This window comes from Manacus candei, unplaced genomic scaffold (assembly GCF_025592945.1).
Source record: "Manacus candei isolate 608988 ecotype Guabito, Panama unplaced genomic scaffold, ASM2559294v1 h1tg000009l, whole genome shotgun sequence".
Lineage (NCBI taxonomy): Eukaryota > Metazoa > Chordata > Aves > Passeriformes > Pipridae > Manacus > Manacus candei.
The window spans coordinates 5,134,990-5,158,669 of NW_026138057.1; the positions used below are offsets into that span (position 1 = coordinate 5,134,990).

The 23,680-nt window shown below is 37.1% G+C and overlaps 1 protein-coding gene across 5 annotated transcripts in view; it reads right to left on the reverse strand.

Moving 5' to 3' along the window:
• Window positions 1–19,592, reverse strand: part of LOC127466263 (golgin subfamily B member 1-like) — a 37,589-nt gene extending 17,997 nt beyond the window's left edge. Inside the window, exons 1-20 of one of the 5 annotated variants that reach the window (XM_051776889.1) lie at window positions 19,498–19,592; window positions 16,219–16,276; window positions 15,437–15,580; window positions 14,518–14,664; window positions 13,452–13,574; window positions 12,716–12,883; window positions 12,168–12,353; window positions 11,155–11,277; window positions 10,869–10,982; window positions 9,699–10,020; window positions 9,227–9,336; window positions 8,769–8,886; window positions 8,145–8,236; window positions 7,524–7,674; window positions 3,806–3,915; window positions 3,087–3,210; window positions 2,106–2,236; window positions 908–1,017; window positions 450–618; window positions 19–123 (exon numbers count right to left, since the gene is read on the reverse strand). In XM_051776889.1, the coding sequence (XP_051632849.1) occupies window positions 19–123; window positions 450–618; window positions 908–1,017; window positions 2,106–2,236; window positions 3,087–3,210; window positions 3,806–3,915; window positions 7,524–7,674; window positions 8,145–8,236; window positions 8,769–8,886; window positions 9,227–9,336; window positions 9,699–10,020; window positions 10,869–10,982; window positions 11,155–11,277; window positions 12,168–12,353; window positions 12,716–12,883; window positions 13,452–13,574; window positions 14,518–14,664; window positions 15,437–15,580; window positions 16,219–16,263 (2,592 nt within the window). In that variant the 5' untranslated portion in view covers window positions 16,264–16,276; window positions 19,498–19,592. The remainder of the gene's footprint in view (window positions 1–18; window positions 124–449; window positions 619–907; window positions 1,018–2,105; window positions 2,237–3,086; window positions 3,211–3,805; window positions 3,916–7,523; window positions 7,675–8,144; window positions 8,237–8,768; window positions 8,887–9,226; window positions 9,337–9,698; window positions 10,021–10,868; window positions 10,983–11,154; window positions 11,278–12,167; window positions 12,354–12,715; window positions 12,884–13,451; window positions 13,575–14,517; window positions 14,665–15,436; window positions 15,581–16,218; window positions 16,277–19,497) is intronic. The other 4 variants (XM_051776887.1, XM_051776885.1, XM_051776890.1 and 1 more) reach the window with 4 other exon arrangements.
• Window positions 19,593–23,680: the final 4,088 nt, after the last annotated feature.

Genomic DNA, 23,680 nt, shown 5'->3' on the forward strand with positions numbered 1-23,680 from the left:
TTTATTTTTAGGAGTTACCTTTTCTTTCAGTGTAGCAACTTTTTCTGTGAGATCACTGATGACTGCTTTCTGCTCAGTGTTCTCCACTTCATACACACTGCATTTCTTTAAGGCTTCAGTCAGCTTAGCATCAAAAAGAAAAATTCATGCGATAGAAATAAACAGAATTTTATTAAAATTCTGATGCCACCAGTTATAATACTGAGTTTACACAACAGAGAAGTTTTTACTTTTAAGTTAATAAACCATGATAACTTATCACCCCAATAAAATGTAAATACTTTCATGCAAAGCTGTGCCTGGTCTAAGAAATCCTTACACCAAACTTTAAGCAAATATTTAAATGAACAGAACTGCAAAAACACAGCAGAACCTTCAGATTGGGAAAATAAAGTTATGGCTAAAGCTCATTAGTTCTAATAAATGAAATGCTAATAAATTTAACTTACTTTTTGCTCAGTATGTACAAACTTTTCACCAAGCTCTTTGTTGAGAAGATCCTTTTCTTGAAGCAGTTTCCTCAAAGCTTCAATTTGCTCCAGTTTTTCTGTTGTGCTCAACAGTTTTTGTTCTTTTTCTCCAAGTGAATTCTCAAGGAAACTATTTCTGTCACTTAATCTAAGAAGAAAATATTTAGGCATTTTGAAAACAAAGCTTAAGTTTTTTTAGACTTACCAGCCCCAAACTGTTTTTCTAAGAGAGTAATTATTTTTATACTTTCCATTTAAACTTTCAAGTACAAAAATATTAGGACTGAAACCAACTTGCAAGTACAAAAGTAACATCACTGCAAACAGAAACATGAATCAAGGAACTCTTTTTCAAGTGTTTTAAGAGATTATACTCCTCATTAGAAGTTTAAAAGCAAGCTAATCATACTTGGAGTTGTAAAGAACCTTCATTTTACCCTTTAAGCTGCTCATTCAAGCCAGAGATGAGAATTTGATGCTTCTCCACATCTCGCATTTGTTGGTTGCGTAATTGGGTGAGTTGAGTTTGCAAACGTTCATTTTCATTCTGCAACAAAACAATAACGAAGATTATTCATAATGAAGAGAAAATTAATATCCACACAGCTCTTCTGGCTTTTTAAACACAGTACAAATCTCCTACTCTAGTCAGATCCACTGCACCAATTCAAAGATAAAACCACAAAAAAAAAATAAATTAAAGGAATTGTTCAACAGCAACCAAAAAACCAAAAGCAAAACACATCCAGAACCAACAGCAAATAGGACAAACATGGCACACTTGTCACCAGTCATGAAAATAAGGCGGCATTTTGGAGGAGGCAGAACACACCTGTACAGCCCTCAATGGCTGCCCTTCTTCCTCTACACCAAACGTTACCTGTATTGAAAGGCTTGGTTACAAGATTCTCAAGTAATAATTAATATAAGCTTGTCTTTCACTTGAAAATTATATTTTTTTTATATATGTACTCATAAAGAACTATGAGTAATGCACCAAGTGGTTGAGCCAGAGATCAGATGTGTCATTTAGTGAAAAAAGTTCACAAATTATCATTGTAATTTGTCAGTCAGGCAATATTAAGTCTTACTTTGAAAAGAACTTTACTCTGTGGGGTCTTCACTGAATAATTTTATAATATAAATATATGTCTAATATTGGAAATTTAGATTTTATATATATATAAATATTCAATTATTATTTTTCTATACAGTTTCTTTTCTATAAATGTCCATATATATATAAATACGGCATACACATTCACAGAAAAGAAACTTGAGGGATGTAAAGAAGAGGGAGTAACAAAATCTAATTCTGGACCTTCTGACAAAGGCCTCCACAAAGAATAATGAAAATTATGTTGTCTTTTCCTATGTTTCTACAACAAATAAAAAAGCTTAATCCTAAATATGTTTCTCCATGAGCTGAACAGAAGCAACAGGCTTCAACTTCAGAGCATAATGTAGTAAGGGGACACTCTCTTCCAACGTAATTATAAGTATAAATTAGGCTTTAGCCATTTTTGTTAGCTGCAAATTGATGTTTGTTATACTGTAGGCTATGATTGTAAGAACATAAACTGAGAGTAAAATAATTCTCTTGAATCATCAGGTTTACACAACTCAAAAGCTCACCTGAAGAGCCTCCATTCTACCTTGAAGCTGAAATCTGTCTTCCAAATCCTGACAACGCTCTTCCAGAAAGAGAATTTGTTCCTGCAGTTGATTCCTTTCTAATTCCAACTCTTCCACCACACTCCGTAAACCTACTTAAGACAAAGGAGAAAAGTTATTTCAGGAGAAGTCAACTAAAATCCCTGAAGTCTAGAAATGGTTTCAGCTTTTTGTTCATGATTCTCACCAGTGCTGGGCACACTCAGACCTCACCCACTTCTCGTGGAAATGCCTGAGGCCCTGCGTTCCCAAAATTTAGATGGCAAAAGTACCCTCAACTGTTGAAAAACCAAAATAGAGTTGCAGAGCTCAAGAACTCAGAGAAGGAATATTCTTGTTATATTGAGACACAACTATTGTGGTTCAATCAATAGTGTGGCCCATGTTACTTAAACCACAAGTTGATCAGGTACTTGCAGGATCAGATCTTAAGTAATCATTAATAAACTGGTGTGTATCAAAATTTGTTAATGAACCTATTCCATCTTAACAACGAGATGTATTTGCAATCTTTACCACTGATATAAAAACATCAGCATTAAAAATCAAGAATTGTGGTTTTGGATGAAAAGCAAACAGCAATGGGATGCAATTCTAGTTTGCGACATTAACTGTGAAATAAACTGGGAACACATTCACAGGTACAAGACTCATAACTTAAAAAAACCCATGATCTTGCCACAGAGGATATTTGATGGGCACCAAGGCTCATCCAATCCCAGTGTCCAGCCAGATCCATACACTACTACTGAAGCAGAACTAGGCAGTTCATCCAGCACGCACATGCTTTGAAATGAAATGGGAGAAAACACAAGCCAAAAAAATTCAACAAAGATTAGAATACACCACAAATGGGCTGTTAGTTGAATTTGAAAACAAAAGTGGACACAAAATACAGATGCTGTGTGCATGCTTTAATAAACTGTCTAGTTGCTGTCACACCTGCATTAGGTGAAGGGTACTCTGGCCACCAACCTCCCATGTTCTCTCCTTCAGCCGAGTCAGTGCTGTCCAAGGTGACATTCAGCTCCTGAAAGCATTGTTTGCCATCGAAGTTGTATTCCTCCTACACATAAAACATGAGAATGAAGTTGAATTTAAAGGAGAAATGCAGCAAGGGTAAAACAGTTCTGTTACTAAAAGCATAGTTTCAATTAAAAGGCCTAAAACTCAGCAAGCAATTCAGGTGCCTAAATGCAAATATAGGGGATTACTGTGGACATTGGAGCTATTATTTCCAGAAAAGCCAAGTCTCCCACAGGTTTTTTAAGGTATCTGCCAGCTTTTAAAAATACCCTCAGGCATCTGAGAGAGCAATGGATAACTATGTTTGGATACCTTAATTGGTCCCCTGAGTTCTAAAGATATTATAGTTAACTAATCATAAAATTATTCTTCCAATATGTTGATGTGACAATGACATCCTAATTCTTACAAAAGTTATCATTTTTTGTGCAAGTTACCGCACCAACTGCCTAGAAATCCACCTAAATGGACAGGTACTAATCATTCAATCGAGCTCCACCAAGAGATTTGTATAGATTGTATCTAAACCAAAAAAGCCTTTGATGTTTTGAAGTCTAAAGCACCACATAAATAACATCACTCCCCATATTTTTATGAACGTACAAGTAAAAATAAACTTAATTCTTTTCACCCACCTGAAGCTTCCTGCTGGTCTGGTTGCCTTTCCTCCTGGGTTGCTGCAGCCTGCCCATTCCTTGAGCTGTGGCCAGTTCCTCCTCCAGCTCCTGCTGCCCTGAGACTATGGCTGGATTGGAGCAGCCAGGAAAGAACCAGTCATCCTCAATCAGTTTTGTGCCACAGGAAAGCATTTACATTTATATCAGACACTACTACATGAAGAGAGACCAGGGACAGGGTGAAGACCCTACAAATCACTGACAGGAACAAGATTAAAGATTAAAATCCACTGCATTCACCTCGTGATTTCCCTCCAACATTGCTGTATAGAACATAAAGTATCTCACTAAGGAGAAGTAAACTGAAGTCTAACTTCACTTCTTCACCAGCTCTAAATGAAGACTTTACACAGGAGAGTGGAGAGGGTGAGGTTATACCAATACACAAAAAAAAATTAAAATGCCAAATTCCACCTCAATTCAATTTACCAGGTTAAAATATATTTGTGTGATAAAAACCACAGTTTTTTCAGCTGGTGACTGCATAATCTGAACAATCACATTAATTTTTACAGAAATGACGTGTCCCTTCCAACTTTGATTTTAGTATGAGCTATAAAGCCAGATAATTTGAGGGAGTCACAAGCACGTGTTACACTGCGAACTGGTATCAAACCACCTAATCACAAATTAGTTACATCACTCTTTTTAAGACAAATACAGAATCACTAGTAAATAAACACACTGAATAAACTGAGAATATGAAAGCTTAGGTATGCATCCTGTTCATTGTTAGAAATGATTTGTCATTTAAAGGACATTCCCATCTGTTTTGTGACACAACAAAACATATTTGGGGGAATAGATTAGGAAATGGACATTTCATGCGAAGCAGACAAAACACAACAGCCAGGGAAAAGAAGGGAAAGTAAAGGTGGCTCCATACTTCAAGAAAAATTAATTAGATAATTACAAATTTGGCTTTGATTTTAAGCACATCAATCCACAGTTGTGCTCACAGCATGCAAAATTCATGGAACTTATGTGGATGCATCTGTGAAACTATTTGGAGATTCGTGCCTATCGGGAATACTCTTCTCTGAATTGAGTTGTCCAAGGATTACTTATCCCACGAATTTCATTACCACACAATTCTCTAACACCTGATAGATTTAAATTCTTCCTGTAATATTTCAAAACGACACACCTAATGTGTTGTCAGAAAAGATTAGTGGAAAAAAGTTAAAGAAAAAAATTAATGATTCTTTTAAAGTGGGGTTGATAAACTGGATTACACTTCTGATTTCAATTACACTTTGGCTTCTTGCACTGTCAATTTATCAGCATTTGTTTTACACACCTTTGTTTATTTTTCAGATTCTACACTTTTTTTTAATCATTATACATACTTTTTCAAAGCTGTAAAAAAAATGCCAAATGTTGATCACAGGTCTTAAACCTCTGCTTACAAGAGTTCTCAGTGAAAGGGTTCAAGGAATAAACATTATTCCAGATAAGAATTTAACCCCCTTCTTTGACACGGTCATTTAGGAATCCAAAATATTTAGGTTCCTAAGTATCTGATAATGAAAAAAACAAAATTACCATTGTTACATGAAAATGAAAGGCTAGAAATTGGAGCTTTAGAATGACTTAGAGCACTCAGACAACTGTTAAAAAATTTCCAGTTAAATTGAGCATTGCTTTAGCAACAATTAGTAATTAAATATATTTTCTAATGTTTTGCAGATGCTTAGGGGGGAGCTTTTCATTTGCAATTACATTAAAAAGACTGAAAAACTTCTAGAATAACTTTTTTCAGATACACAGTGCATTTAAACTAACTAATGATGTGTTTGTATTTCCTTGTGTCACTATTCATGTTAAGCAGCACCATCTTTGGTGATCTGCAGAGGAAACAAGCCCCAGATTTATAAATGTAACTAATATTGTCATCCTTTAAGCTTTTGCAGCTCCCCACATATTCAGTCCAAAAGAGATAACTGTCATATATGGCAAATTGTCACAGACCATGATGGCATGAGTAGTGGGGTTATATATTGCTTAAATTATTGGTAACTAATATTAATGCAGCCAAGTTCTGCTATTTATGGAAGGGAATATAATTGTGTGAGGGTTTTTTTAAAATATTACTGGATTTCAAGTACTACCAAAAATATTGAAGTGATTTTCATTCTTAGTCACCACCACTCGTGACCAAGAAATACAACATGGATAATATATAAATATGGAGTCAGCTGTTCCCACAAAGAAATATAGAGATGATTTGGTTAATGCAAAAGAAGAAACAGGTATTGCAAGGCAGGAGAAACTGAAGTGAAAACCCAGCACTTGTTACAACGTGTTGCTAAGAACCACATACCATCAATGGCAAATTTTATAAGGTACTGCTGGCGATTTTCTCCCAAAAAAAAAGCCAAAAAAGAAGAAATCAGCAGCAGAACATTACAATTGCCATTGCTGCAGGAACCTGCATGCACAAAACTGATGGGAAACTGTTGTCCCTGGCTGCCCAAATCACAGCAGAGGGAGGAGTGGAGGGGGAAGGGACGCTGAGGGCTCACCAGGAACGGCAGGAAAAAAAGAAACAGAAAGGTCATGCTCATCCCAAGGGGAAAAAAAAATGCAAAATTAAACCTGGACTGAGGCAGAGGAAATTTTACAACTGTTATTAATGTTGCATGTGGCTCTGTAGGCACCACAAGTAGATTTAATGGAGGGATATTACTCTCTTTCAATCCCAAAGCATCACATGACAAAATCCCTCAAAAGAAGAGTCATGATCCTGAAAACATTTCTGTGCTTACACACTGAACTTCAGTTATTTTCCATTTCCATGATCAATTTGCAATTAAAAAGAGAAGGTTCAAATTAACTAACTGCAGTAATTACGATGGTAGGCCCTGTGTATTAAAATTTGTCATTAATCCCCATACAAGTTAACTCAGAGGACAAAAATTACAATATAGTACCCAGCTGGCATGGAAAAAACAGTAAAAACTACCTGAAATTTAACCAGACTTTCATAAGTTTTAATAGAAACTGCTTCAGTTTCTCATCACCTGATTAATTCATAATTTAACAAACTATAAAACCTGACATTACTTGAAATGTTATTTTTGTAAGTAATTTAATATTTTTAACTAGCTCCAAGCCACAGTCAGTTAACATTATTCAGATGGTCTATACAAGTGACACTTATTAACAGATTACACAATATTCTAAATGTAATTAGTAAGGAATTTCTTAAAGAGAAACTCCATATCAAGCACATTTTGCTAAAGCAACACTTTCATTCATCAAATTCGAACCAACACTACAGTCCCCCACACCTTCATCAGCTGCTCTAGGCAGGCAGCTTTAATATTTCAATGGGGAACTCTTTATTAAAGTTTTTTTTACCACTATTATTATTTTTCATATGCTGACTGTAAGCTTTTGAGGTCAGTTCAAGGAGTCTTACAGAGCTCAGATGGCAAACAGAACAAGCACAATTACTCATAAAAATTATTCAAAAAAAGACGAATGTATGAAAAACAAACTCAAAGAAACAAGAAAAAGTAGAAATTGCGAATTTAAGCAATTTCATATACAAATTATATGACTACAGAAATGAGTCATGGTGGTGTGTTATCAATTCAGCCTGAAGCTCAGCAGACACACACATACATATAGATAAAAATATGATTATTGTACTGCAAATAAAGCAATTCACCTTCTCTCTCCTCCTCAATCTGAGCCATCCTCAAGGCCATGGCAGATTTCTCTTCTCTGACTTGATCCCGGGACTCCTCTGACTCTGGGACACTTTCCTGCCATTCCAAGAGCTGACTCTGCAATTCATCCACACTACCTGATTCACTGGCCTAACGAGAGAAATCGTGCATTAGAATATATTTACCAAACCCCACTGCAAATGTGAATAATACTTTAAGCTGATAAGCCATTATAATTCATCACTTTGCATAAAAGAAATCTATGAAAGTGATAATTGCTATCATTGATTATGTGAAAAACAAGCCCCACCACTTCATATAGTATCAAAAATATTTTGCCTACAAAAATAACAGCCACACTTTGATGACTCATGTTAAACATAACTAAATAAATAGCAAACTGCTTGGAAAAATGTAATTTAAGGTACATGGCAAAGGAGGTAGAAATTAATTTTTAAGTAATTCAAAAGCTGTCATCTTGTTATCCAACTGAAGTTACTGACACTGACAATTCCATCTATCATGAAATTAATTCTCAGCTCCAAAATCCAGCTGACACTTTTCAAAGTCCAATTAGCACCATTAATCAGTAACTCATACAAATCAATTTGCAAGTTAACCTGGGAAGCTGCTCTCTTTGTAACTTGATCGAGATCAGCCTGCAGCTTCCTTTGCTGCTCTTCATAGACCTCCAGCTTTTTCAGCAGTTCTTCTACAAAAACATAATAAATTTGGTTCATTAGGACACATAATTAAATGGAAGATGAATAAAAATTTAAAAGAAATATTCAAAATGAAAGTTCAGAGCAAATGCAATATTAATAACAGAGCTCTACTTTAAACTACCTGGGGTTTTAAGCAAAAATTCCCTCTCAAATCCTTACAAAAGGAAAGATAATTCTTAATTTACTTGCAACTCACTGCTCTCAAAAGTTTATTGTATACATGCTGATAAATATTCCAGGTATATTTGGTCTCATTTTTCCTCCTAAGATGCCTCTCCCTGAAAAGTTTACACCTATTCTACCTAAGCCTGAATGCAACAAGAATTATGCACAGGTAGATTTAGGGAAGGCAAAGCTGAGCTGAAACTCTGACTTAAAACACGGTCTGCTATTGTTAAAAACTGCATGAAGTTACTTCAGAATCTGTTTTTGAAAAAAAAATACACTTGGAAACTAAAAATTCATTTGTCTCTTTACTTTGAATCAACTGAAAAAAAGAACAAGAAGATTTTCTTTTACCATTGTGAGTTCTGATTTCATACAACGATTGCAGTTTTGACTGCAGTTCTTTATTTTCGACTTCTAATTCTGAGACACGATTGTTTAAGGCAGATACATCACTATTCTTTGAGGAAAACTAAAAGAAAAAATAGTCACAGGTTTTCAAATGCAGCAAAAGCACAGAGAAGTCAATGCAACCTTTTTTTTATTTTTTAGGAATATTTAAAGTGCAATAAAGTAGCTCATCTCTAACAAACTTACTCTTGAATGCTGGTAATATCAGTTTGTACTATTTTTGTTTAAACTTCATCTTGTATCGACATTTTTTGTAATTCCATTTTTATACATTTATTCATATATTCTTCAAGTAAATTATTTTAATATTCTATTTATCCCATATTTTACTTTTCTTCACTCAAATCTCTAAGCACAGTAGTTTAAGACAGACATGGAGTATTAAAGAAAGTTACACATACATTTTTTAGTTCATCCTCCAGCTGTTTGATTCTTGATTTAGACCAGGCCTTCATCTTCAGAAACTTTGCTTCAGATTTGCTGGCCTCTTCTGTTTTTAATTTCACTTGTACTAAAAAACAAGAAGTAAAAATTATTTAAAATTATTTAAAACTATTTAAAACAGCAGAAAGATTAACTATGTTAATTCCTTTAGCAATTGGAAGTTATACACTTAGAGAAGAAAAAGGCATTTACAGAAAAATATAACAATTAGAAACACAGTGAGAAATTTATAGCTCATGTGATTGTCTTGGTGATCCTCTAATCCTCATTATTACAGCACTTGATCATAGATACTTTAACTGGTGTGGCAATAATATTCCACTAAATTTAATGTAGTTCTGCTTGCAACAGGTACAAAATTGGCCTAAAATACACAATAGTCTGAGGCAAAGAAACCCTTTCCATTCGACAACTGTTTAAAAAGGATACCTTCCAAATCTTCCATCTTCTCTTTGGTTATAGATTCCAGATCTTTAGCTTCTTTGGAGTTACTCTGTCCACTCCCACTCAATTCTGCCACTTGTTTCTGAAGCTGAAACAGGGCCCGATCCTTCTCTTGCAGCTCAGTTTCATGTTTCTCTTGAATTTCATGCAGTTCAGCATTATATTTCTCCTTAACTTTTGTCATTTCAAGCTCATGTTTCTCCATCATGTCTTTTAATTGGGCTCTCATTACATGTTTCTCAGCATCCAGTTTAGACTGGAGGTTTTCTTTTTCAGACAGGAGACGTTTCAGGTTTTCATTAATCTCCTGTTAAAAAATAAACACAACACACAAAAACATTTATATTTAAATGCAAAGTATTTTTGCTACCACTGTCAAATATTATACTGGTATTCCTACATACATTACAATCAAAAACTAGGGCTACTGTTGGTAACTTGGCTCTACTACAAAAGCTTCTCAGCTCTAACTTTCAAAAAACTTCATCTAAATGGCATCACTATTTAAGTGCACCACATGCAACCTCTCCCATAGGTGAAAATGAAATAAAAAAGAATGTTTGGTTCTATGAAATACTGAAGAAAAAGGAAAAAGGCTGAAATGCTGGACCTGGCACTCCAGACAGGCCATAATGTGCCTGTTTTAGCTGAGAGACCACAACATCCTCTTTCTACACTGCTGAACTGAAGCAGCATCACTCAGAGGTTAACACGAGAGATCATGGCAGGTGCTTAAACACAAAGAACCTTGATTAGGTATTGCTTTTGCAACACAGCAAAAGGAAAGGCACAAAACTAGCAAAACACCCTCTTTGGCAGGAACAAAAAGCCTCAGTTTTGGGGCTCACTGCAGCCGCTAACTAGAGAAACTGAAAACTTTTGACAGCAAAGTCTTCCCTACGGCAGGTTCCCAAAATTATCAAGACAAAGTAAGAGTGAGAGCTGACAGTCTTATACTTTATGGACTTTAACTCTCCTTTAAGGTAATTTCCCAACTGGAATTAATATTTGTCTCAATAACTACAGTTGCATTACTAGCAAATAGTCAAAGCCTCCCAGAGAACTGCCTAAACTAATCTTCATGTAAAACCAGACAGCTTTTTGAGGTTGTAAATGACCTGATGAATTTAGTTGTGCATTTATGCCATTTCTTACTTTCAATTGCTGGTCTTTGTCATCCAGTTCCTTTTGCAAGACATCTATCACCTGTGTCCTTCCAAGCATGACCTCCTCCTTTTCATGGAGCTTCTGTTTCAAGGCCTTTAGGAGCTAGGAAAAAAAATTAAATTAAATAATCAAGTAATCTATAAAGCAGTTAAAACTTTCAGAAGAGAATGAATAAGACTGATTTTTATTTTCCCAGCCAGACATCTGAACTGTGTCACAGTTCAGTAATTCCATGATTCCAAATTCAAGCTACTGAGTTTCCAAAGCAACAAACCTGTTCTAGGTCAGCACTTGCATCAGATTTAGCAGCTAATCTAAAGAGCTCCTGCTCATGCTTTTCTCTTTGTGCTTCCAGCTCCTTTTGTTTCTCCTGGATGATTTTTTGAAGCACACGTACCTAAAACCACAAAGAAAGTAAATATGAAACCAGACCACAAAGGTGTAAGCAAACTTTTAAAAGTAAATGTTTATAAGTCCTTTTTGTAAGTAAAAGTACACTGCATTGTCTAACTGAAGGCACTGCAAGATAATGGATTCCATTTAAGCCTAAATATTACTTCCAGTTAACAGTAAATACGCTAAATAGTCAAATATCACCTTCATTTCTAGCAACTTCCTATCAGTTAAGCCCAAATGGCAACTTTGAAACTCAGCCGTGTGCTGCTCAAAAATCTGTTTTCTACTTCCAAGGTGTTTTTCAGTCCTCTTATCATTTTTATAAGAACTGGATCTAACTTTTGGCATCTTGCTAATGACATTTTGAATAAATTCACCCATGTCCTACCCAAATTTGTATCTGAGTGACATCTGCTCCCCAAAATGGCTTTTACAGCCTCAGCTGTCTGTCTTCTCCTCTCTCTCCTGGATCCAAACTAATTCCCTGCCTGCTGCTGAACAGGTGTGGTCTGCTCAGGATCAAAGGTAACATTTTTGTTACAGATAAAATAAACTCAGACATCCAGTAATGTGGGAAACTCTGAGATGAGTAATTTCATATGTGGTAGAACTCAAATGCTGAGAAAACACACACATCACATTAAAATCTGAGTTTTAACTTCCAAAGGAGGTAAAAGAGCCTGGTAACATCAAGGAGTGGGTAACATGCTCCCTAGCTCCACTTTTCTTTTTTTTTAATTTTAAGTATTATTTAACAATTTCATCTGAACACTATATAGATCATTAATCAAAAATTATCTAGAATGAAAAATATCATTTCCTAAACACTGCAGCCAAGACACAACTTCTCTCACAAAAAATGATCAATATTTTTACAATATGTTTACTTACATTTTTCATATGTGAGGCTTCTTTTCCTTGGAAAAACTCTCTCTCTGTGCTTTGAATATTTTTAAGGCTCTCAATCTGTTCCTGGAACAAGCTACATTTTTCTTCACTGTCTACAACCTTCTTGGTAAGGTTCTGAACTAGAATCTCCATGCTTTGCAGTGATGACTCTTTAGCTGCTAGCTGATTCTTTAAATTGCAAACCAGAAGACAATTAGCAGAATAGACACCAAAAAAAAAAAAAAAAAAAAGATACAGCACTCATGAAGCCCTTCTCTCAGTTAGAGCAACATTAAACTCAAAACTGAGGTTGGGTTTTAATTGGAATTAAATTTCTCAGCATATTCTGAAGTTGCTACTAATTGGTGTAGGCGGTAATGACAACAGAATAAAGATAAATGAAACTATAAGTAAATAGAAATGAAAATAATCAGTGAAGAATTTTTATTCTCACGAATTAATTGCAGAGGATTTGTGCTTCAGAGAGGCATCAGAATTCACTGATTCCTTGAAACCTCTACGGAGAGTTTATATCTGAGGTGCTGATATACCTTCAATTCTTCACTGGGCAGGGGTATTTCATTGGCAGCCCCACTGGAGCCACAGGCCATCTGTAAATCCATGATATAAGCATCCCTTTCAGCCAATCTCTTCTCCTTCTCTGCCAGCATGGAATCCATCTCAGCCCCACGGCAGCGCTGGGCCTCCAGCTCAACACTCTGCAAGTGAAAACAGCACTGCTTGAGATCTCTGCCTCCATCCACAGCACAGGTGATTGCTTTGCATTTATTTCCTTACTGCCTCTATTAGGGTACTCAAAAAATTACAGTCAGATGTATAACTGGTTCAATTTTAAGTATAATCTTTACTTACTGAACCTTTTTCTCTGTGACGCTCACATTCCTGCCACCTTCCCGAGAGAACAGTCATGTCCACAGAACACATGCAATCAGCCCTTGCCTACATTTCTTTCTGCTGTGACTCAAGAAAAACTGAAGCAAGCCAGCATTTTTGTTCAAAATACATGATTTAAATACCCACAAAGTTCATCTTTCTGTATCCTATTCCATTCATTCAGGATTCACTGCTCACTGAAGGCAAAATGACAGAATTCCACTGCATTTGTTCAGGGAAGTTGTAGCATATAAACTCCTCTACTCAACAGAAAACTCTAAGAATATGTGTTTAGCAGCATAGAATTAACTACATATTTAAATAAATATATTTAAACATAATCCTACACACAAATGTGGAAAGTCACACCCTTGGGATCATGCAAAATGCTACCTTTTTTTGTAACTCCTCATTTTTCTGGGTGATCTGGGATTCCAGTTCTTCAATTCTCCTTCTCAGCACTAATATTTTCCCACGATTTGCTGCAGCATTTTCCTGGTCACCATCTTTTGATGCCTGAAAAAAAACCAGGGAGGTTTGCATTCCATTAACAGGGAAAACATGGCTGCTTTCCATTAACAGGTAACACCTGGCTTCTTTACCTCTACCTACTCAAATCATATTAGTGAGAAAAAGTGGGCTTTACTCATGGTTTGTGTTTCAGTTCTCTTATATATTCCATATTCCATGTAGAAGCTGGACAAACCAGGCATAGAATTTGTATTAAGCTCATAAAAGTCTCTGTATTTAAATTATTAATGATAATTATTGATAAGTAATTTCCATAGGTGTAACTGCTGGGTTATAAACACTATTATTATGTTATCGAGAGCAATTGCTAAGCATGTTTTATTAGCAAAATAGATCAGAATCATAAATAATGGCACTGCACATTTCTGAGGACAATTAGGGACTGCTACAAGCTGTTGTTGTTCCCTTTCAGCACTGCTTTAAAAAACAAATGCCCTAAAAATACCAAAGCCTCACTAAAGTTATTTTAGAAGCTGTATGAAGTCCAAATATGCTATTTTGAAGAAGTAAAAGCCTACTTGCACAACTGTGTTACTACAAACAGATCTCTGTTAACAGTAAAACACCTGTCACTTAAATGAAACATTCCAACACTTAATTTAAATTTTGCTACCAAGGACAGTTTTCCATTTCCTAAGGAATAAGTTAGGTTTTCATTTCTTCTCAAAATGTTTCCTTCCTGATTCACATGTGTTAAAACTTTGAGCTGATAATAAGATGAAGATCAGTAAGAATTTTTTTTTTACTAAAACAATTTGAAAGGAATGTACCATTTTCTAAATGTCTGTAGAAAAATAAAACTATTAAATAGCAACATAGATGAATTGACAGCACCCTGATCCTAATGTGAACTTTGGCTCCACATGGAGTCCAGCATGGCAAACTGCCCACAGGAATTATACATGGTTTAAAATGTGAGGACACTCACCTTTTTTGGTTCTGCTTTTGCCTCTAAGCCTCCTGCTCCTGGTAACTGCTTCTTAAGCTCTTCCAACTGGGAGGTTAATGATGCAACCTTGGCTTTGTTCTGCAGCTTCAGCTTGGAAAGTTTGGCATCAGCAGATTCCTTCTCCTCCTACAAACATCAAAGTCATGAAGGACTAAATTAGCTCCATGGACAACTGCTTCCTTCAGTGCTTCCATTAAAAAAAAAAAAAAAAAAAGAGAGGGAGAAATCTGAAGCGATAAAGAAAAAAAAAATCTCTCCCCTGATGAGACATTGCAATGTCTCATTTTCATTATTTAAGTTTTCTTTCTATTATTTAAACTTTCAGCACATGGTTTATTATTAGTGTACAGAATCCAGAGCATTATGATACAAATTTTCATGTTTTTTTCATCGCTGTACAGGTTCTGGACTTGATTTTTTAAAAAGAAGAATTATTTTTTTATGCAAAAAGGAAGACAAAATACTATACTTTCTATAATAATATTGATTAATAATATTTTATAATACTATACAAGTTCATTTTGTTTTGTTTAAAGAGATTACTTAATTCACAGTGGAATTTTAAAAAATTCAATATTTTAACACTTGGCTGTTCACAACCACAGAAGGTATTTTATAAAAAGTGGAAAAATAAGTCTTGCAGGAACAGTCCAACCTTACGAGTGTTTAAAAAAACAGAGAAAAGAATAACAACCCCCCAAAAAATCTTTAGGATATTAGATATAAATTCTTCCTAGTTACACATGCTGGGAAAAAGCAGCAATGTCCAGAAACCATAACAGCTCCGTGTGACCATGTTCCTTGAGCTACTGTAACAGATTTGTATCTATAAAAACATTATAAACAGGACTGAAGGGGTCTTTTAAATATTCTTTTTGACAGAACACACACTCAGTACCTTTAACTGAAGGTCTTTATTCTGCAGCTCAGCATCCTTCTCCCTGACAAGCTCCTTTAGCTGTGCCACCAGCTGCTCAGTGCTTGTCAGCTGTTCAGTCAAATCCATCACAGACATGTTTCCTGCATCCTGGGAGCCTGCAGCCTGCAGGGATTAATTGTGCTTGGATCAAACAAAATTCTGCAGACAACCTCAAAAAGCCTGCAGCTGGTGTGTTGAGTTTTGGGGTTTTTTTAAATTCAGCAAATCTTATTAAATTAAATATTAAAACTTACATTTACTATACATCCCTACAACAGGCCATTTTTAGCAAGTTTGATCCTCACATAGAACTGTAAATCTTGAAAACTGCTTTAAGAATATTACTTTGAATTACAGCAAAACCATCAAAGCATTCCAGGTATCTAAAACTGAATTTCCTCATTCATTGTATTTGTGTTGTGACAACCAACAGTGTTGGGAGATAAAATAAATATCAATAAAATACTGATACTGAACATACTCTACACAGAAATACACTTGGGCTAAAGCTTATATAATTCCTACAGATGTTTCCTCAAGGCAAGATAAGCAGAGGGAAGAGGAATACAGCAGCTGGGTTATGCATGAGAGATTAAACACCAAGTAGATAAGAAACAAGAACACAACCTGACTTTTAGAGTCCTAGAACTGTCATGGCAAAGCTAGTCAAACAACTCTTTTATAACAGAGCAAATACATATGATTAGTATAAGAAAAGTTAAATTAAATTCTTAAGATATTAACAGTAATTCAGCACTTACTACTGTTTTGGATGGAGAATCATCTCCACTACCCCATTTCCACATAGCTCCACGATGGCTTTGAAAACAGAAATTAAATAAGAACACAGTAAGTAACAGAGACTCTCAGAGAGCTGTAATTAATTCAGACTTCTCCCTATGTACTTCATTGTGAAATGCTTGAAACTCATTGGTTCACTCTGACAGCACCTCTGATCTCCACCATATTACCAGTTGTTGAGAAATAATGACATCATGTATGAAATATGTGTAATATGCCTTTTCTAAAAACTGCTGGGCAGTAGAACGTCACTACTACCAAAAATAATCCATAAAAAGTCTTTATCATTCAGCACAGCTGCTTCTCCAACACATAAATAGAAGATACAAACCACATATAGTCTGTTAATATTTAACCTGACCTTAAACACTGCCTGTCACTGCAGGAAAACAGTGTGGATTTCTAACAAATCATACAGAAAGTTACAAACCACTAAAGAACCAACTGCTTTAATTGTTGTGACTGCTGCACATCTGAAAAACACAACTAGCACTGCACCTGCTCAGTAATTCTCCCTCTCACATAGTAACACCCAGAGGAAAATCATGTGTCCTTTGTAATCTGTACTGGAGACTTTTGAAATAGGCATTCCCAGGCCAACCCTGAATTTGGAAAGCAATTTATAATCAACATTAGCACATGTCTTATCTTTAAAAGAATGCAGACTGATAGCAGAGGCTGCTTTTAAAGCTGTTTAGCACTTCCAAGCTAAACTCAGGAATCACAGGTTGCAATCTATGGCCCACATCACCTCAAAGGCCAAACTGGATTCTCCAGGGATCTTTCCTAACATTAAAACCATGGGCTTGGGGATGGGAATTACAGAACCTGTAAGTAAAAAACTCCTCTCACAACTACTCCAGAGCTGTAACATCAAACCTGTTCTCAGTGAAAAGCTCATTTCCACACACATAAAAGGGTTACAAAGAGGACACAATGACTCACTAGATGTAACATGGTGGTGCATTTGTATTTCATTTATGAATTTTTTAGCTCATTTCCAGCCCTGACTGATGCAATCATTTTGTTTGCTTCACCTGCCAGCATTCCTACCCGAACACCTTAAAAACGCAGCAGAAAGGAGCAGTTATTTACACCAATGACACTGAATATTGACAAGTTTTCCAGATCATGCTGGGAAATAAAATCGACCAAGCTTTCCTTACCCAACAACAATGTATTTTTCCTATTTTTCTGGGGTACACACAAGAAGTTAAAGCTTCTGGACCACTCAACTTGATCCCTTCTCCTTGAAGGACATCTAAACTCAATTCAGGTAAATTTTTGATCCCCATTTCCCTTCCTCTGGTAGACTGGGCCTAGGACACTCTCAGGCACCAGGCATAAGAGAAACAGGGAGTCCAAATTTTCTGTGGCTCTCCTCTCTGAAGGTTTCAATGACAGATATTTGCTTTTCTTCAAGTTCAAGCTGCTCACTCTCACTGTCAAGGTTTCATATTACTGCCAGCCCTTCATCCTGCTCATCTTACATGCCCTGCTGCATTGAGAACCATTCCCTGCATCCACCACACACTCCAGGCCATTGATCTCCTCACTGAAGAACAGCAGGATAGTCTTATCTTCCACAAATTCCATGAGATACAACAGATGCCACTTAATTTTACGAAACAAGTTTCTCCTGATGCTGAAAGTACAAGTGAGTTTTCAGCTCTTATCACAACGGGGCGTTAGCAAAAAAGAAAAGTCCCAGTGGCAGCTTTGCCTTCATATTCATTCATTACCAGCTGCAGCCAAATCCGACTAAAGAAAACCTAACAAGGTATTATGCACCTGGGCACTTTCCAGCCACCTTCCTCCCCTCAGTCAGACACCACAGGGCCCAGTACAAGGGGCACATACAGATTTTGGCAGCAGCTCATTGTGCAGCACTCACACAAGTCCCACAGCTCAGGGTGACCAACTACATGGCAAAACACTGAACTATAATCTTACAAATCCCTCTCCAGGTGACTACCCGGGCAGAGGAACAGTCTTCTGACTCTCACAGAACTCCTGGTGTTTGTCTAGCTTTTCACACATCTATTCCAAAATCATATTGATAAAAAAATGCCTTCGAAGAGCACTTATTTGAGTTCTCACCATCAAGCTGTTAAGGAAGGACCTTTCCCCCTTCTCTTGCAGAAATAGACTGTGGAAGAAAATACTGAGGGAGAGCTCTGCCCCTCTCAGTACAAAGGAATATAAGGGCAGTTCCCTTCCTCCTTCTCTTCTACAAGCAGAAAAACAGAGAGTGTAAAATCCCAGCTAAGTCTTTTATTATTTTAAATCCATTTCCTGGAAAAACTCTCTGCTGTGAACACGCCCACTGAAAGCAAACCATTTTAATAGAATTATTTTCTCCTCATATCTGCACACTTTTGGTTTAACCCTTGTCTGGATGTTGGTTCTTCTGCTGAACAAGACAAATTTGTTTTCAAAAGATCTGTGTCATGTATGAACTAAGAGCTCCTGGCCAAAACCCGGGCAAAATCTTGAGCAAAATCTACATGAACATATGACATACAGGCAAGAAGTACAAACTGGAGCTGTGTTAACCAAAGCACACACACTCTGTAAAAATATACTAATATATTTATGTAGCTGTTACAAGCACTATATCCTGATCACACTGACCACATTTAAAGAATAATAGTATATAACAGTATAAATATATATATAAAATATATACTATTTAGCATATATAATATATACTATATAGTATATATAAAATATATACTATTTTATAATAGTATAAATTATTATTCATAATAATTTAATAATAATATGCATTAGTATTTATATTAATTCAATAATATATACATTTCTATTTATAGATTAAATATTTTATATAGATAAAATTAAATAAAAATAAATAATAAAACCGATAAATAAAAAAAACAATTTTAAGAGTAGTTTGGTGATACGTTTTATTTATATTAATTTCTATAATAAATACGTATTATTTCATATAGACATATAATAAAAGCAACATACAATCGAAGCACTATTTTCTAAGGGCAGACCACAGCAGCGCAGGTGCATGGGAGGCAGACAGAAACAGAACGAGCTATTTCCATCACTCCCATCATTCCCATCCCGGCTCCAGCAGCACATGGGATTGGGGGTCCATGACCCCCGAGCACTTCACCACCCCCCCCCCCCGCGCCTTTCTCCGAGGGATTCCACCCGCACCGGCCGAGGCTCAGCCGGGCAGGGGTTTATCCCACCCCCGGACTCACCTGCGGGGCGGCGGAGGGGCGGCCGAGCCCCCCGAGCGCCCCGAGCCCGCCCAGCCCCCGGTGCGGCCCCGCCGCCGCCTCTGCGGCCCCGCAGCCTCCGCCGCGCCCCGCCGGGAGCGGCACCGCCACCGCCCGCGCCGCCGCGCCCCCTGGCGGCCCGGAGGACTGCCCGCCTTCCACACGGCTTTGGGGGATTTTTACCCTATTTATGTCGCGTTAGTCCTAAACTTCCTTCTCGTGAAAAAAACAGGGACCCTCCGTACGAGTTACACACGTCTCCTACACCTTGCTGTGCATTAGATGTTGTGTCGCACCTCCACTCACCGGGCCTGTGCTGCCCTCAGGTGGTCACGCGTCGCTTCGTGAAAAACGCGATGAGATTTAACAGCTGTCACCGAACAAATTGTATCCCTTTAAAAAGGAGCCTGTGCAGCAGCAGGGGGATATTCTTGTTTTAATGCAAGATGACGAGATCTGGGGGGCGTCCGTGTGTTAGAAAAACAAATTTAAAGTTTAAGGCCTGATGTGCTTCATTTCTTTTAGACCTGGGAGAGGAATTTATTTATTTATTGTTGAGACCTGGACACCAAGAATGCAGTTACCACGAAGACACACGTTACGTGAACCAGAGATGCCCTATCCGGGAAAAAGATAATAAAAAGATAACAGGAAGACTTGTAATAAAAAGACTGAAAATGTGGACTAATTAGCATGAGAAGCGAGAAACCAATAACTGATAGAAGATAGAATACTAATTAACAAAGAGAACTATGTGACTTGTAAGCCATTGAACTAATTCCTGTGTTTGCTGAAATGTGTAAATAATTAAAAGGCTTGATAAGTGATGTACATGTTTTGTGGAGTGATCCCCGTGTACCTCAATGCTGAATAAAGTAATGTCAACTTTCTATATTCCATCTAAATGTGTCTTTTATACCAAGCAGTAAGTATTCCTTTGTGAAGTGAGCTAACACTACATGATTTGTAACAGAGAAGTTAATTGGAATCTGACTGTAATAAGGGTTAGGAACCTGAAACTTCCCCATTTTCTAAGTGCCTCTGTCTCAAGCAGGTTCAGCTGTAATTATTTTAGCAAGGTAGAGAAATCAGCTCCATCAGAAGCAAAACATTACAAGTTATGAAGAACAAAAATGTAACCCAAGGAAAAATAAAAAATGACCCTCCAAGACAATTAAAAAATGAGATCAAGGTAATTCAGGGCAACAACATTGATTAAGGGACTGAAGCATCTCTTATGAGGAAAGGCTGAGGGAGTTGGGGCTGTCCAGCTTCAAGAGATGACTGAGAGGGGACCTCATCAATGTGTATAAACATCATTAGGGAAAAGTGAATGACTCTGAAAAAATTCCTGAAGAGACACCCAGTTTCATTCAGTTGTGGTCTCAAAGTACCTCTTAGTAAAGGTATAGGTGCACAGCATCCCAAAAATTCACAACTGACCTGTGCTGAACAATGCCAAAGTCTCCAGTAAAATTCCACCACCTCATTACATTGCAGTGTATAATGTGAATTTTATATATATATACATATATATAAAAAAATAAAGTTAAAACACTTTCATACTAGAAAAACTGGTTGCTATATAGTTAGGAGAGCAATTTTCATAACAATAGTTTTATTGATCTAGCTTTCAGGGAGAGGAATGGATTGAAAATCCTTTTTCTAAGCAGAAAAAGAGAAAATCACCTCCATCTTTCTATGGTGTAGAACATACAAGTACAAAAGCTGTACATCATATCTGACAGCAGCAGCTTTTGTATTTTGTCTTCTGTAATCTTTTAGATAGTCATTTTAGCTGTGTGCAAACTGCAGCTTTCCAGCAGTATCTGGCACTGGATTATGGGCTACAGCCCTAGCATTTCCCAGACAAGCATCACTTCATCCTATAGACCACAGACAGAGAATAAACCTTAATTTACAGGAGCCTACAACATTAACATGACTGGGAGCAGGAAGGAAGAAACCCAACAGACTTGACAAGAAATTAGATTTCAAGATGTGTTTGTCATTTTAATAATTTTAATCTTTCCTAGTGCAACGCTGCAGACTCTTATCTTCATTTTTTTGGGATGCAACCTAAATGATTATACTGAGCTGTGCATGTTCTCACCAAGCCTGGACCACTTAGTGACATGTCAACTGATGATGGATGTGTGAAATTCTCTGGAAGACATTAGCATCTCTGGAAATAGGAGTCTGAGCATGGAATGAACTCCAGCACTGCAGGCTTGGACACAGAGCCCTTCTTGGAGAATCACCTGGAGAATAAGGATTGTGTGGGATATAAATGGGGGAATAAACACCTTGTTGCACTGCTGGGCTAGTGAGTGATTCAAAAATATTGTGCATTTTAATGAAACCCAGAGGAAACTTGGATCCTTAAAACAATGGAAAGTTTTAAGCCAATGTTCTCATTATTGCACTGTGCTCCTCACGCACCTAGCAGAGTGCAAGGCAGACAGTCATGTTTGCACTATTTCCTGCTCCAATTAATTTCATTCACAGTAGCCTCCCAGACAAATTCCAAAGTGAATCTGACCACAACATCCATCTATTCAACCTGTAACCTTTGTAATTTTATCCCCATCCTGCAGTACCTCCATAGCACCATCTTTTTCCAAAGTTGCCCCAAAGCAGCATCTCCGAATAGCTGAAACAGGAGAAAATGGGAGTGCACGTGCTTCACTCTCATCTTTAGCCATCAAAATGGTGTAAGTGGCTGGTTTCAATTGTATTAAGCATCAAGCCAACCCTGTGCAGTGAGGAATTAAATTGTTATTCCTGAACAACAGTAGTGTGCCATGAATAACTCAGACTCAGAACAGGGCTGGGATCTGGATTTGGGAGCATCTAAATCAATGCAAGACTCCTAAACACTTAAATAGAACCAACATTGCATAACATGCAGAAATTTTGTTAATCAGGAGGGAAACTTTGCTCCAAATACTTTTTTTTTTTTTATTCATTCCATTTACAAGAAAAAAACCAAAAGCATTTTTAAGGCAGGCCCTTTTCTGGGCTCCAGGACAGTTTTTCCTATGCAGTAAGTTGTCATACTGTAATGATCCACACAGAATATAAACCCATAAAGATAATATCATCTGCGGGTCTTGATTTTATCCCAGTATATAAATTATTCTTGGGAAGATGGGAGTAGAAATTACAAGGTCCTTCTTTCAGGGATCCCACAGACAAATGCAGAATGGTGTTAGCAGTGCCCTAATTAGTGCAGTATTAACATTGTGTCAAGTCAAAAAGTGCTTGTTTCTGCCTGAACAGAACATGGGGATCTTGCAGACAATGCTCTCTTGGATGTTTAGGCACAGCCAAAAACTCCCTTGCTCTACTGCCAACCCTGGAACTGACTGTATTTAGCAGAGAGATCCAAGCCCCTCAGAGACATGTTAAACTCTCTTCCAGCTGGAAGAACACCATTGTTATTAAATGCATTTAATATTTATATAACGGCAGTATCCAGATGCCTCAGTTAGTGCAACAGTGAGTTACTTAATGTGCAGTTCTCTACTGGAACTATTTTATTATCTTACCAGTTCCTTTCCCTTTTTACAAAATAAAGCTGCTCACTGGTCAGCCTCCTCTTTCCTCTTATTCCAAATAGCAGTGGGAGGAAATTGCCTGCTCTGCCTGTCTGCTCTCTCCCATGCATCTGCTCCTTTCCACAGTATCCTGCATCCTGAAATAACATGGAGACATCCCACCTCATATTTGATGAGGGCTGGTAAAACCAGAGTAGGCCTTCACACAGGATGAAGCCAAATTCCTATCAACCAAGTATATCAGCCCCACATTCCTACCAGTACCATGAAAATTCCAAGCTCTCCATGCCCAAGTCCAAGTCAAAGACAGCTGGTTACCACTATGCAGAAGGCAGAAAGCAGGATGAAGGCTTGAGAGAGGAATTAATGGTAAAGACAGGTCACAAGAGTGAATTTCTGCTGCTGCTACCCCTTCCATTTGTTACCTCCTTCTTCTTATTCCTGTGTAACCTGTGATCCAAAAAAAACAGGGACTACTGGTTATGACAGCAATGAATATTGAGAAGTAGATGCAGGGATCATCTAATCATCTTCTGATTATTAGATTTGATGATTAGAGGGCCATTAGTATATAAATGATGTGTATTGGCATAAAAAGCACACTC